General features: G+C 37.8%; 1 protein-coding gene across 1 annotated transcript in view; it reads left to right on the plus strand.

The window, feature by feature from the left end:
* The first annotated feature begins 12,386 nt into the window (after positions 1–12,386).
* The window catches only part of csrnp3 (cysteine-serine-rich nuclear protein 3), a 50,002-nt gene continuing 47,789 nt past the window's right edge, over positions 12,387–14,599 (plus strand). Inside the window, exons 1-2 of the mRNA XM_084121587.1 lie at positions 12,387–12,521; positions 13,755–13,786. Coding sequence (XP_083977713.1) covers positions 12,519–12,521; positions 13,755–13,786 — 35 coding nt within the window. The 5' untranslated portion in view covers positions 12,387–12,518. The remainder of the gene's footprint in view (positions 12,522–13,754; positions 13,787–14,599) is intronic.

A 14,599-nucleotide genomic window follows, 5' to 3' on the forward strand; every position in this document is an offset into this window, starting at 1 on the left:
TAAGCCCAGATCCCAATTAACACATCACGTGATCTACAATCAACACAATCACCACATGTGCAAATTAAGCTGCTAAAATCATCTCACTCGTTAATGCATGCGGGAGAATAGTATCATTATAAATATATTCACATATTATGATTCTCAAATGCATAACCTAATACACATTCTCATATTAAGATTCACAAATACACATTACAAATATGTTTTATGTTACCTGATGCACATTCACAAAATATGTTTCACAAATTCAAAATATGATTTACAAACACACATTTTTTAAATTCTTTTATATTTAGGAATTGATTGTTGAACCTGAATCTTGGGGAAATCATCACATATATTTGTGGATTGCTTATGTTTGTGACTTTTCTTACAAGTTTTTTATCTTAAATATCAAGAGTTTTGTTTTACAAAAAATGCACTCTTTAGTCATTAAATCAGACGTTTTCCAGTACAGCTACATTAAACTCTATGACTCACATTGTGTCAGGATCTATCTCTACTGTGATGTGATGTCATTCATGCCGAACAACTCTGAGTCCTTTATGTCATTAACATAATAAAAATGAACAACAAAATCAAACATGATACTCTCATGATGCCACTTTTCATTGTGATCAGCACAGATCTGTCTACCCGTGAAAAGCAATACCTTCATTGAAATTAGAGTAATTTGAGTATTTTGAGTATGTGAATGTGTGAATCGTGTTTTGTGAATATGATCATTTTGGGATTAGACTGATCCCACAGAAGCCCACCTCAGGAGAGCTCATCTGAGCTAATAAACATCACTTACCGGTAAGTTGAAGAGAGCTCACCCTTTTAGTGCATTTAGCATGCACAAGATACAGCTGCATCTTTAGCACAAACAGTGAAAGGAGTCAATAAACTGGGGAGTACAGAGACTAGAGGCAATGTTCTGAATGGAATACTAGTGTACTGCTTACCACATACTGTATAGTATACAATTAATTAGGGTTGTCAGACGTACCAGTCGGTACTACAAAAAAGGCTGTCATACGTCACCAGACAGAATTTTGTTGTATCGAGTCATGACATTTTGATAAAAAATAAAAAATAAAAAGAGACAAATGCATGAATTAATAATTCATAATAAGAACCATAAGATTAATTTAGAAAAAAGATTCAATGATGATACTTTAAATAGATGACACACACAACACTTTAAGTCAAGTCACCTTCATTTATATAGCGCTTTTAACAATATAGATTGTTTCAAAGCAGCTTTACAGTGATAATAGGAGATTTAAGTAACAGAGATTGTTTTGGCTTTACAGCAGCTCTAGAATAAAGTTTGTCGCAACGATCATTAGTTATTAACTTAGGGGCCACTAACACGACACCGCTCTAACAGAAAACCCTTAAGTTCTCTCTGCGCAAACTTTAAAAATGCGAACCTGTGAGAACGCTGATGGCGTGCACATGCTTATTACGCGTTTAGTCTATAGGTATGCATGTTTGAATATATATGTGCGCATGCGTGTAGTCCTTCTTTACAAACCAACCCTCAACAAATTACTTGTCTGGCCTTGAAATTTATAATACAGAATTTTGTATCGCTTCTGCGTAGCCACGTGAACCGGAATTATCCCGACAACGCTTTATCTGTAGAGAGGTAAAGGGAAGGAGGCCTTCACAGGGAAGAGACTAGTGGACACTTCAGGACTGCGTTGTCGTCGTGTCCAGGCGCAGGTCCTTCATCAGATCTGGATACGGCCTGGATCCGGTGGACTGCGGTAAACCTCGGGATAAACAGAGAGACCAATATTAGCGTAGACGCCATTCTTCTTATGATGTAACAAGTACATCAGGATTTATGGGAAGTGTTCCTGGTTCCGGCTGACCTAAACTATGCAGCCTGACATTGAATTATAGAAGTTATGTGTATGTTAGGTCAAAGAGATGTGTTTTTAGTCTAGATTTGAACTGACAGAGTATGTCTGCTTCCCGGACAATGTTAGGAAGACTGTTCCAAAGTTTTGGTGCTAAATAGGAGAAGGATCTACCGCCAGCAGTCGATTTTGATATTCTAGGTATTGTCAACTGGCCGGAATTTTGAGATCGCAATAGACGTGAAGGACTATAATGCGTTAAGATTTCGCTCAAGTACTGTGGAGCTAAACCATTTAGTGCTTTGTAAGTAATCAGCAATATTTTAAAATGTACGATGTTTAATAGGGAGCCAATGCAGTGTTGACAGAACAGGGCTAATATGGTCATACTTCCTGGTTCTGGTAAGAACTCGAGCTGCTGCGTTTTGGACCAGCTGTAGTTTGTTTATTAAGCATGCAGGGCAACCACCCATAATAGCATTACAATAATCTAGCCTTGATGTCATGAACGCATTAACTAATTGTTCCGCATTTGCCAATGAGAGCATATGGCGTAATTTAGATATAATTTTTAAGATGGAAAAATGTGTTTTTTTCAGATACTAGACATGTGACTTTCAAATGAAAGATTGGTATCAAAGAGCACACCCAGGTTCCTAACCGACAACGAAGACTTGACAGAGCAGCCATCAAGTGTTAGACAGTATTCTTTGTAGCCTTGGCTAAATGAAGTATACACAAGACTAGATAATGATCTGAGATGTCATCGCTCTGCTGTAGAATTTCAACGGCATCAACACTGATTCCATGTGATAATCTTAGATCTAGAGTATGATTACGACAATGAGTAGGTCCTGACACGTGTTGTCTTATGTTCAGAATGCCTTTAAATGCCAATCCCAATGCATCTTTTTCATTATCTACATGTATATTAAAATCAGCAACAATTAGGACTTTATCTGCAGCCAGTTCTAACTCTGATAGAAAATCAGCAAATGCTTTGATAAAGTCTGGGCACCAGGGCACCATGCCCTGGTGGCCTGTAGACAGTAGCCAGCACAAATCTCAAACGTGATTTATCATTTACACTAGATAGTGTTACATTAAGCACCAACACATTCAAAAGAATTATATTTAAAACAAGACTTCTCAGTAATTGTGAAGATATTACTATAAATAACAGCAACACCTCCTCCATTGCCTTTCAGACGAGGCTCATGTTTATAACACTAATCTTGGGGGGTGGACTCATTTATAGCAATGTAATCGTCTGGTTTTAGCCAGGTTTCTGTCAAACACAGCACATCTAGGTTATAATCTTTAATCATAGCTTTAACAATAAGTGCTTCTGAAGTAAGGAATTGAATATTCAGCAACCCAAGCTTTATCATTTGTTCATCCATATTATATCTGTTTTTTATCTGGTGAACATCAATTAAATTTTTACCCTTAAATGAGTTTAGGAGGTTTTTGTATGTCCTAATTGGGGGAACAGACACAGTCTCTGTATGATGATAGCTAGGTGAAAGAGGCTCTATGTGATGGGACTTATCTGACCTTGGTGACGTGAGACAGCTAGCAGACGGTCAGGTTTAGCCAGTCTGTCTGCTTCCTGACCTGAGCCCCAATTCATGTGTGAGCTCTAAGACTATGTGCCATATTACTAGAGAGAAGAGCAGCACCATCCCAGGAGGGATGAATACAATCTCTTTTCAACAGATCAGGTCTGCCCCAAAAACTTTTCCAATTGTCTATGAATTCTATATTATTTTGCGGACACCACTTAGATAGCCAGCCATTGAGTGAGGACAGTCTACTAAGCATCTCATCACTCCTGTGAACAGGAAGGGGGCCAGAGCAAATTACTGTGACTATATCAGAAAATGCAACAAGTGAACTGTTGTTTGTTACACAATGTCAATCAGATGCTTATTGTCAAACTGGGCAGTTATTTTTGATAGAAAACACTGCAGGAATAAGTATAAGAATAATTAAAAACTGACTGAAAAAAACACCTTAAGTTTTCATTCATATTTTAGGCATCACTTATTTACAATGTATTATAATCTACTTGTTTTTGCAAAAGTTTTTATTTTCGTAAACAAGAAATTAAAAAAATATTTTTTTCATCTTCGTCAATTTCATCTTCGTTAATCATTTTAACAATAATATTCTTGTGGAACGAATAGGCCTAAGCAATCATAAACGTTTCACACACATTTTTTGCTACTCTGTTGTCACTAGGGTGGCAAAATAAGGGGATTTTTAAAGTTGGAAACTTTCCATGAGAATTAACGGGAATATACAAGGTGGAAATTTGTAACAAGGCACTTAAATGTATTTGAAAAAAAAAAAAAAAAACATCTTTCAGCATAATCTTGGTTAAAACAAACAGATTGCAAACACACTACTTACTGCAATTAAAGTTTTACAGCATTTTAATGGGATTTTCTGTTGTCCAATGAAAGAAATCAAAGTTCTACTCGCATAAAAATCAAAGTGAATTTTTTTTATTTTCTCATGCTTATGACCAGACAAAATCTTTACATTTATGTTTGTAGGTCTATATGCGTCACAACACAGGAGACAGACAGGTGTTAAAGTGCAAACAGTGTTTATTAAAGCAAAGTGGTGGTGAAACAGCAGGAACCAAACGATGGTGAGAGGATGGTGACTTGCTGAATGATGGTGGTGCCTTAGCTGGCGATGACTTAAGTGGATTTTCTGTGCTGGCGACGAGTGAACACGAAGACAGGCGATCTGGATCAGGATGACGGACAGAAGACTGGATACAGGACGAGATGATCTCAAGTGAGTAGTATGGTAAAGAGTCTGACGGAAAGCAGTGTATACTGTGACGAGAACAGACAATGAGTGGATGGTGAACTGGGAATATATAGATGAGGGAGTGCAGGTGCATCGAGTCAGTAATCTGGTGATTGTGAACGAATGGGCGGGTACTGGTGATTGGGTAACGACTGGGGCTGTGAAGGTGTGACTGACTCTGTGACAATATGATACAGTTTGTATGAATTTTCCCAAATTTCCAATTAATTCCCGTAAATTCCTGTTAAGTTTCCAACAATATCTTCAAAATTCCCCAGCTTAACTTCCCATGGAAAGTTTCTGGAAATTTACCGGGAATTTTCCGCCACTTTGCAACCCTAGTTTGTCACATGACCTCAATTACACATGTATGTTTGATTTCATGAGTTTTAACATTGCAATCCAATCTTATGTTTACAAAATATGTCTTAACTACAAAACGATCAAATAATAAAAGTCAAAAATATTTTGCAGTTGATATATTTTTCCCAGTTCGTTAGGAAACGTACAGTCTATTGGCGCTTTTCCACTACACAGTACCAGCTCGCCTCGGCTCGGCTCTGTTTGGTTTTCCACTGTGTAAAAGTTGTACCTGTACCTGCTTCCAGGTACTTTTTTTCGTACCACCTCCGGCGAGGTTCTAAGCGAGCTGAGGCGAGCTGAGGCGATACTAAAATGTGACGTGAAAACACGGCAGACTGCTGATTGGTCAGAGAGAATCGTCACTATTCACTGCGTCATCATTGCACGCGCCAGACGCAGTATCCTGAATAAAAAACAGCAAAAACAAAAACATCCAAAAACAGCATACACTCGATTTCCTCCATTGTCCTGTGTGTGTGGGTAGCGGGCGCGTCTCGCGTAAAAGATTAAGTCACGGCAGTTTCCTGCGGCGTCGCTATGACGACCAGGTACTATTGTGGAGGTACTATCTGCAATGGAAAACGGAGCGAAAAGCGAGCCGAGCCGAGGCGAGTCGAGTCGAGCTGGTACTGGTAATGGAAAAGCGCCATTTGTAGTAGTATAAAAATAAATTGCACAACGTGCACAGTATACTAACCATATAGGCTACACAAAAGAAATAGTAAGAGTAATATGGTGGTTCTCAATTCTGAACACAGCCATAATGCAGAGCAAGTTCACTGACCAGCAGGGGACACAACCAATCCTCCCCAGAGAATCACTGACAAAGCTTTACTTAGTGAAGCCATAAAACCTGTTATAGCTCCCATTAAAATGAAGCTACACCGTAAAGCACTTACAGTTAAGCAAATGACATGTCCCATAAATTCAATAGAACAGTTAAGTTAAGATGTAGATATTTCAGAAACTAGTCCAAACCAGAGTCTCCAGTGTCATTTCTATTGATTCTAGTCAGGGACACATGTGAGAGCTGGCAGCACTGTTGCTAGGCATTACCTGGCATGGCACAGGTGCAGTTTCGTACTGTATGTATTATTTTTAGCCTCAGTGAAATCAAAGGAGACACTTTTTGCACACTCAAGGTCCCAAGCAGATTAAGCATGCCTGAATGTCAAATTTAAACGAAGGTAATTGGAGAATGGTGCAGTCAACCGTGACCGTTCACACAAGTCGGGCTATATTGTTCTTTTCAGTTCAACAGATGGAACGTGAAATTAAAGGTTTGCTTAAAAAAACTGGCTGTAAACATGGTACACGCTGGCACTGTAATTATGAGGTGTCACACAGAATGTGAATTTCAATTTTAATGAGTCTGATTTGCATAAAATAATTGGAGACAATGTCCACTAGTGTTTAATAAAATTTATAGAACGGATAATTCACACTCTAAACTCTGATTGGATGAGCCACATTTGAAGTCTGGCGATAAATGCAAACCTGTGTGTGAGAGCACGTTTAATATTACTAAGAAAAGTTGTGATGTTGCTTGGGAACCGTTAGCGGCCTAAAGTCAGACTAATGAATTTCCCAGATTTCTCATTATTATTTATAAAGTTTAATTTATTATTTAAAGGGGTCATGAATTGAGAAATCACATTTTCCTTTATCTTTTGACATGTAAGAGGTAATTGTACTATAAAAACATCCTGTAAGTTTCAGAATTCAAAACTTCCTTGTTGGTCCAAAAACAGCTTTTATTGAAAAGCTCTGAAAACGACTCATTATGGATTTGGTCACATTATGACGTAATAGTGCAAGGAAAGACAGCCTCTGCAGAATCAGATCAACGCCTACTTCTACATCATCACGTCTTTGGCCCCGCCCACTGGAGCGTTAGTGAGATGAGAACAGAGATACAGGATCACTGGACTAACATTACCTTCCAAAGGATCCGAATTCTAGGAAAGTGTTTCTTTATTTTCAACTATGTGAATGCACAGAGCATTATTTGTTTGTTCGGTGCATTTCACTTTGGATTTTTTTGGTAAATCAGTCGCAATTTCGGCACAGGCTTTGCAAACAGATTGTGTTCATTCAAACGCCTAATCTGTGATTTGATATATATAGTGATTTATAAGATGTTCTTTGTCTCAAGATTGTTTATTGTTGTTTATGCATCAGTACATCAAGCCAGTGACTAAACCGTCAACTTTACATTGTTTCTCTTCACAAGGAGGAGATTGAACTACTGGCGGAGTGGTGTAAAAAGCATAACCTGGTACTTAACATCAAAAAGACAAAAGAAATCATAGTTGACTTTCATAGTTGTTTTAACATCAATGAGGAGGCAGTAGAGAGGGTGAACAACTTTAAATTCCTCGGTATCACTGTGTCGGAGGATCTGTCCTGGGGCAGTAGCATCACTTCAGCTGTGGGGAAGGCCCAGCAGCGGCTCTTTTTCCTGAGGAAGCTGAAAAGAGCGGGACTCCACCAGAGGCTCATGATAAATTTTTATAAATGTGCAATTCAAAGTGTGAAAATTTTCTAGCTGCATTACAGCTGAACAGCAGATGATTCAGAGGGTGGTGAAAACTGCAGGCAAAATCATCGGGTCTGTCCTCCCGGAGATTTCATCTGTGTACACCTCCCGCTGTCTGCGTAGAACACACAACATCATGAGAGATCGGTTCCACCCAGCACGTGGCTTGTTCTGCTGCAACCATCGGGCAGGAGGTACAGGTCTCTTCAAGCCAGAACCACCAGAATGGCCAACAGCCTCTACCCCCAGGCGGTTAGACAGCTGAATAAGAACTGATCCCTTCTCACTCCCCCTCTCACTTAATCCACTCACTTAACATTATCCAACAATTGCAATAACTGTGAACTGGACTTTGCATTGATGCAGCACACAGTTATACACATTTTCTGGTTAATAAGGATTCTTCGCCTCATATGCCCTGTTACTTGTTTGTTATACGTCGCTTTGCCCTGTTTTTGTGCTATTGTTGATCTCACTTAATCCGTCTATTATGCATATTATCCACCAATGCAATAACTGTGAACTGGACTTTGCATCGCTGCAGGACACACAATTATTCTAATTTTTCCTGGTTACTAATGATTCTTCGCCTCATATACTGTTTTTCTTGTTGTTTATTTGTCGCTGTGCCCTGTTTACAAAATATGCTATTGTTGATCTCTTGCACTCCATGAAATTGCACTGTCGATTGATGCTCTAATGCACAGGTGTCAAACTCAGTTCCTGGAGGGCAACAGCCCTATAGAGTTTTGTTCCAACCCTTCTTCAACACACACACACCTGCAGTTTTCAAATAAGCCTGAAGGACTTGATTAGCTGATCAGGTGTGTTTAATTAGGGTTGAAGCTAAACTCTGCAGGGCTGTGGCCCTCCAGGAACTGAGTTTGACACCCATGCTCTAATGTAATCTCGTTGTATCCAAGGGCGTAGATTTGGTTTGAACATTGGGGGGGTTGAAGTTTGGGTATGTCTCCTGATGCCTCCTTTTCATGTGATCATGGTATAAATATTGGGGGGGTTGTAATGCATAGATTTAAATATTGGGGGGGGTTATCTCCCCCCCAACCCCCCCACAAATTACGCCCCTGGTTGTATCATTGCAATGACAATAAATTATTATTATCATTATTCGTAACATGAAAATAATCTGTTATTTAAAATGTGATTAAATAATATACAGAAAGCGATCAAAGAACACTCCCTTTATAATCACGGAAGCTGTCAATCACTCAACCTGGCAACCACCTTAGCATAATAGCAATGACTGGTGATTATGCAGGACAATATTCTTCATTCACTGAAGACTTAAGCCATATAGGGGTTCATTCAATGCAGATCATTTAGCAGATAAGGAAATTGACAAAGTGAATGTCAATGTCTTGTCTTCAAAATTAATAATGTGATCCTTTTTTTCTTTTCTTCAGGAAGCCTTTTAAACTATCAACGCTTTGGCTTGAATTGAACATGTCTGAAAGAAATGGCTCCTTATTGTACTCAAAGCATTCATGCTCAATTACTGGAATTTAAAGGACTAGACATAAAGAGCAGTGCATTAAAGTTCAGCTGATGTTTCAGCAATGTCAACAGCAGTGAATAAAAGGTTTAAAAGACCATCACCTCAAGAGTAAACTGAGAAACATCACCTTGTAATGATCATTACAATGGTGTTCCCATAGTGTTACAACAACTTCAACATGACCAAAAAAATAATTTTTGGCATCAATTTTGTTATGTATAACAGTTACTAAACTGATAACAGTAACTTACGTTTCGGAAGAAACTTGTCCCTTTAATTCCTATTATTCTTCTCCGCCAACGAAAGTAGCTCCAAAAGAAACCAAAGCATCGGACACACGGAAACAAGACACCAAAGGAAACCCGGACTGGAATACATATGGAGCAGAGAACCTCCCCACTCAAAGCGTCCTGTAATCACTCGACTCATAATCCACTCTGGATTTTCCATTTCCTTACTCGCGAGAGAAAAACCCTCGCCGAGATATCGTAGTAGTCGATCGGAGTTCGGAGAACGAACGAGAGAAAACACAAACGTTCTTATTATTATTTTTTTAAAGAGAAAGAGACAAAGAAACAAAAAGGTACAGCTCCATCGTCCTTTCGCGAGGGAAAATCCAACTCCCGATATATATATATAAAAAATTAAATAATAAAAATTAAATAATATAAAAACAAATATGCGCCACTTCCATTCGGTACTGCGAACAAGGTCTAAAAACGCCACAGACAGGACAGGCGGAGTGATATGATGCGTCCCGGTGATCATGTTCGTAATACTAGCATATTATCTATTCTAGCCTATGGCTATTCTGTTACCACATGACCCAACTATGTTTGTCACAATTTCTTTTTACAAATGAGCAATCAAATGCTTTAAAACTGGCACATTTTTGTAGTTTATGCCAGTTTGACAGTGACTTTTTGAGACACTTAGCTACAGCAAAATCAATAGAGAAAATACAATAATCTTATTTTAACTCAGATTGCAGTTCCTAAGGAAATCTAAATCAATGCTGTTAATGCATTTTCACTTTCCTGCCGTCAGTTCTCAGAGCATCCTCCCTGTTTATTGCCTCAAATACACTGCCTGGCAAAAGAAAATAAGTTGCTTTTTGGATTTCAATAGGCACATATTTAAGAGTCAATGATTGGATCATTAGTGCAGTGATTATTATGTTTCTAGCATGTTATATGTTTGGCAACAGTTCTTCTAACCCTAATTGATGGAGTGTGTAGCTTTTCATTTCTTAAACAATGTATGAAACACACATAATGGCCATAATACAGTATGACAATGTCAAGATTCATCAGGCTCAAATTGTGAAAGAATGGTTGTGAGGATCATGAAGAATCATTTTCACACATGAATCGGCTCCTCTGAGTCCAGAGCTTAAATTCATATAAAGTCTTTGGGATGTGCTGGAGGAGATTGTCAATTGTCAATACAAGATCTTGACCAAAAGTGGGTGCACCTTCTGATGGAAATAAATGTTGTGATGTTATTTCCATCAAGAGGTGCATCCATTTATTATTATTTTTTTATTATTATTATTTATAAATAACTTAAGACAGTTAGACCTGTTTTATGCCATCGTTTCTCATTGGAACTCAGTCTTACCTGGAAAAGACACGAAGAGCTCCAAACAGACAATAAATACTGCTGGTCCGGCCATAAAACTGTCAGAAAATAATAAACAAATATACCAAATGAAATAAAAAGCACACTGATTTACCATTCTGAACAGAAAATACAGAATAAAGTTCTCTCAAACACATTTCTAGACAAATGCAATTGACTTTATTTTTTGTCTAAAACAATATCTTCCAACATTTTCTTAACCGATTGACCAGAGACTTATTCACCTACCATCCTTCTCAACAGCTCGTGTGAACTGAGAAGATGGCTGATTCAACCCATTGTACACCCTTCTTGCCTGTAGGTGTCTCCCTTTTTCCAAGATGCATTATTTAAATAACCAACGAACAGGGTTAATTTAACAAGAACAAATATTTTATAACTAAAACAAGCATTTTTACACTATTCACACTTTATGTTTTTCCTTTCTTTACTCTGTTACACATTGAAAGCAGAGGTGTAAAGTTCAGGTTCAGAAAGTAAACGTCCTCAGTATTTTGTTCCAATCACCTGGATTTGCTAATTAGCACCGTTTTTCAGCCAGGAGATAGAACTAATTAGTGAAATCAGCTGGCTGAGTTCATGGGTGGAATAAACATATGGCAGGACTTTTACTTTCTGACCCCTGGACTTTACACCTCTGATTGAAAGTTACTAGCACATTTCATGAGGAAAAAACACTTGTAAAAATCGTCTCTGTGCAATTCCTATAATCTGCCACTAGATGTCGGTATTTAACAACCTGTGAAAATGATCACTAAAGTCGCACAGTGAGGATGGTGTTTGACAGGTTAATCGAAATGAGCAATGATATACAGAAATGTTCATGAATCACTTGCTAACCGCTTTTGGAATAATTGAGACATCTCTTTTTCCTGAGTCACATTAAAGAATTGATTTATTTGTTTTATTATATAATTTTTACTGTTATATTATTTTAATTATGCTTATGCTTATGTTTTGGTTTTATTTATTTTATGTATTAGATATTATATGAATTATTTTATAGGGAGGTCGAGGCTATCATGAATCATCTTATTTAATTATTTGTTTATTTTAATATATCAAGCTCGATGGAAATGTAATAGCCTACCCTCACATGATTCCAGTTTTTAAAAAATCTTTAAAATGTATTTATTTAATTACAAAATGTTGTAGTTTACCTCTAAGCGGGCCGATTTTATAACAGCCCACACAATGGAGCTGTCATCGACATTCTGCACAATCCCATTTGAACAGCCTGCCACACACCCACGTGTTTTTATGAGGAACAATTAAATTGGCCGAAACCCAAGAGACAAAGCGGCCTGAGAAATCCCTGAATCCCCTCGGAAGACACTTGTATGGCTCTCTAGTGGCCGCTGGCTCACGCTCAATTCCCACTGCAGTCCGTTTACGAATCCTACTACGGGGAAGGCTTGCTTCTTAATATTCAAGAGCCCAGCCTCCGCCATTGGTCGGTAACAACAGAACGTTGGCACTATCTAATTAATATTCATGAGCCAGGAGCTCTCCATTGGAAGGTAGCTCACGAGCGTCAGCAAGAACTAATTAATATTCATGAGCGGAGCCTTGGCTGTAGTAGGATGGCTAGTTTGTGCGCTCGCCTGCACCATTGTTTCTTCTGTCGGCTCTGTCAGAGGTGTATCTGCGACAGATGCCGGTTCTGCACGAATCCAGCATTCAAATCTGCGTGATGAGTATGATTTCCTCTCGCGTGTAGAGTATATGATGAAAGAGGCGGCAGTGTGCGATCATCTGACGGGAGATATCAGTATGAATGGTAAGTCGCTCGTTTATTCTCTATTGTGAGGTTTGAATGGAAGCGATAACGGAGTGACGTGAACGGTGTCTGTTCCCATACGTTCATAAAGCGCGTTTAAAGGTGTGTTCTTCTCTCTTACCGTTTCATCCATGGAATTAGATATCGATTGATATTATTTTTGTCCGATTAGTTTTATGTTCGTGTTCCATAACTAATATGCATTACCTATTTTTATTTATTGTTTTATTTCTTATTTTTTTAACACAATATAAAGTAAATAATTATGGACATTTATAATGGACAATTATAGACACAGTGAAAATATTATAATAATAATATTTTTAATATTATTATTATCATCATCATCAATTATACTATTTCACACGTTTAAATAACAGATACTGTTATTTTCAGCTATTTTTGTGCAGGTCTATAAAGTTAGCTATTCGAAAATACAGTAAAAATAAATAAATACAATGCATACAAAATGACTTGAATACACCTTTTCTGTGGCGAACATGTTTTAGTTTTCTTTTACGTTTTTCTTTTATTTTATTATTATTATTAAAGTATAAACTGTCGTGGTAGAAATGTCCACCAATAATAAAAAATGCTATCAAAATAAATAAATCAATAAAATTGTTTAAATTGTGTTATTTATTAGCAGGCCTGGAATTAAAAAAGATAACAAGATAGCATTGTGTGTGTGTGTGTGTGTGTGTGTATATATATATACACACACACACACACACACACACAGTGCAAATTCATAGTACATGCAGACACAATGTATATATATGTGTGCATGCTTGAGGAAGCTGTATGCCAATAATGTGTGTGACCCTCTCACAACCCTGTACTCCTGCCACTGAAAGTCAGTGAACCAGAGCGGCAGAGAGGAGGCAGGCTGCCATCGCATCTCTCCCTGAGAATGTGCAGCTGTGTCAGGCAGTGCTCTGCTTTCCCCCTCCCCTGGGAACACTCCCTCCTCCAGTAATGAGGCAGCGTTCATAAAGGGTCTGCATCAGCCCACTCCACTGACAGAGCTGGAATGGCTGCTCTTACCCATTATTGGAGGAAGAAAAAAAATAATAAGCACAATGTTGGTTTTCCAAAAAATGTATACATTAAATACAGGCTGCGGTCATGCTGAACTCTTTTTTTTCCCCTGTACAATCATAACATTATTAAAGGTTTAAATGGAAAATGCAAAATAAACCGTCATTTATTTATTTTTATTTTTTTCTGCAGAAAATTAAACCCGGTTCCATTCTGCATTTAAGGTAAGAGAATGGATTTATTTATTTTCTGTCTGTTTGTTTTGTGAAATGGCTCTCAAAGTGGTTTGTGATTACCTGTGTATTATTTGCTTGGTTAAAAATCAGCTGTGACAGTCATGCATCATCAATATGATAAGCTTATGCACATTTTGCAGAATCTTTCATCCAAAGCAGTTTAAGCCTATACATTTAACTGTTTTCCCTTGGGAATCAAACCAATGACCTTGGCATCACTAGCACTATATGCTTTATCAGCTGTACACGAAAGCTCCTGCATTGCTCTTCATTCCTGCAATTAGGATGTCAATACAAAGACAATGTTGCTTGATTCATGAAATCAACCAATCTAGATGTTATGATGTCTCTATAACTCAAGATTGAGCGTGCATTTATTACATTCAGCAGATTTGATGCTTATAATGCCTCTGCTCAGATTAATAATTGATGAGGGTCATCAGTCATTTGTGTTTCAGAAGAAATGCCCTCAAGTCAGCATGAAGTCACAGTTTGCAATCCATTTTACCTCCATGATGTGACACATTTTTAAGTGAAACAGAATACACTGGGGGAAAAATGGTGTGCACTGATTATTGGAGTATGTTTCACAAGAAAATACTATTTCAGTCTCTCTACCTCAAAATTTCACATTTAATTCAATGTGTTACTTGCTGTTTGCTTGTAATTAATTGTGCAATTTACTCGCAATTTCTAAGTGAAGATTGTTTCTATACAAATTAAAAAAAATCTAGGGAGGTATTATTGGATCCTTTGTGCATTGATTGGATTGTGAAAAGTTTGACTCTAAAGGCAGCTCTG

The sequence above is a fragment of the Abramis brama genome, assembly GCF_963993115.1.
Source record: "Abramis brama genome assembly, chromosome: 8".
NCBI lineage: Eukaryota > Metazoa > Chordata > Actinopteri > Cypriniformes > Leuciscidae > Abramis > Abramis brama.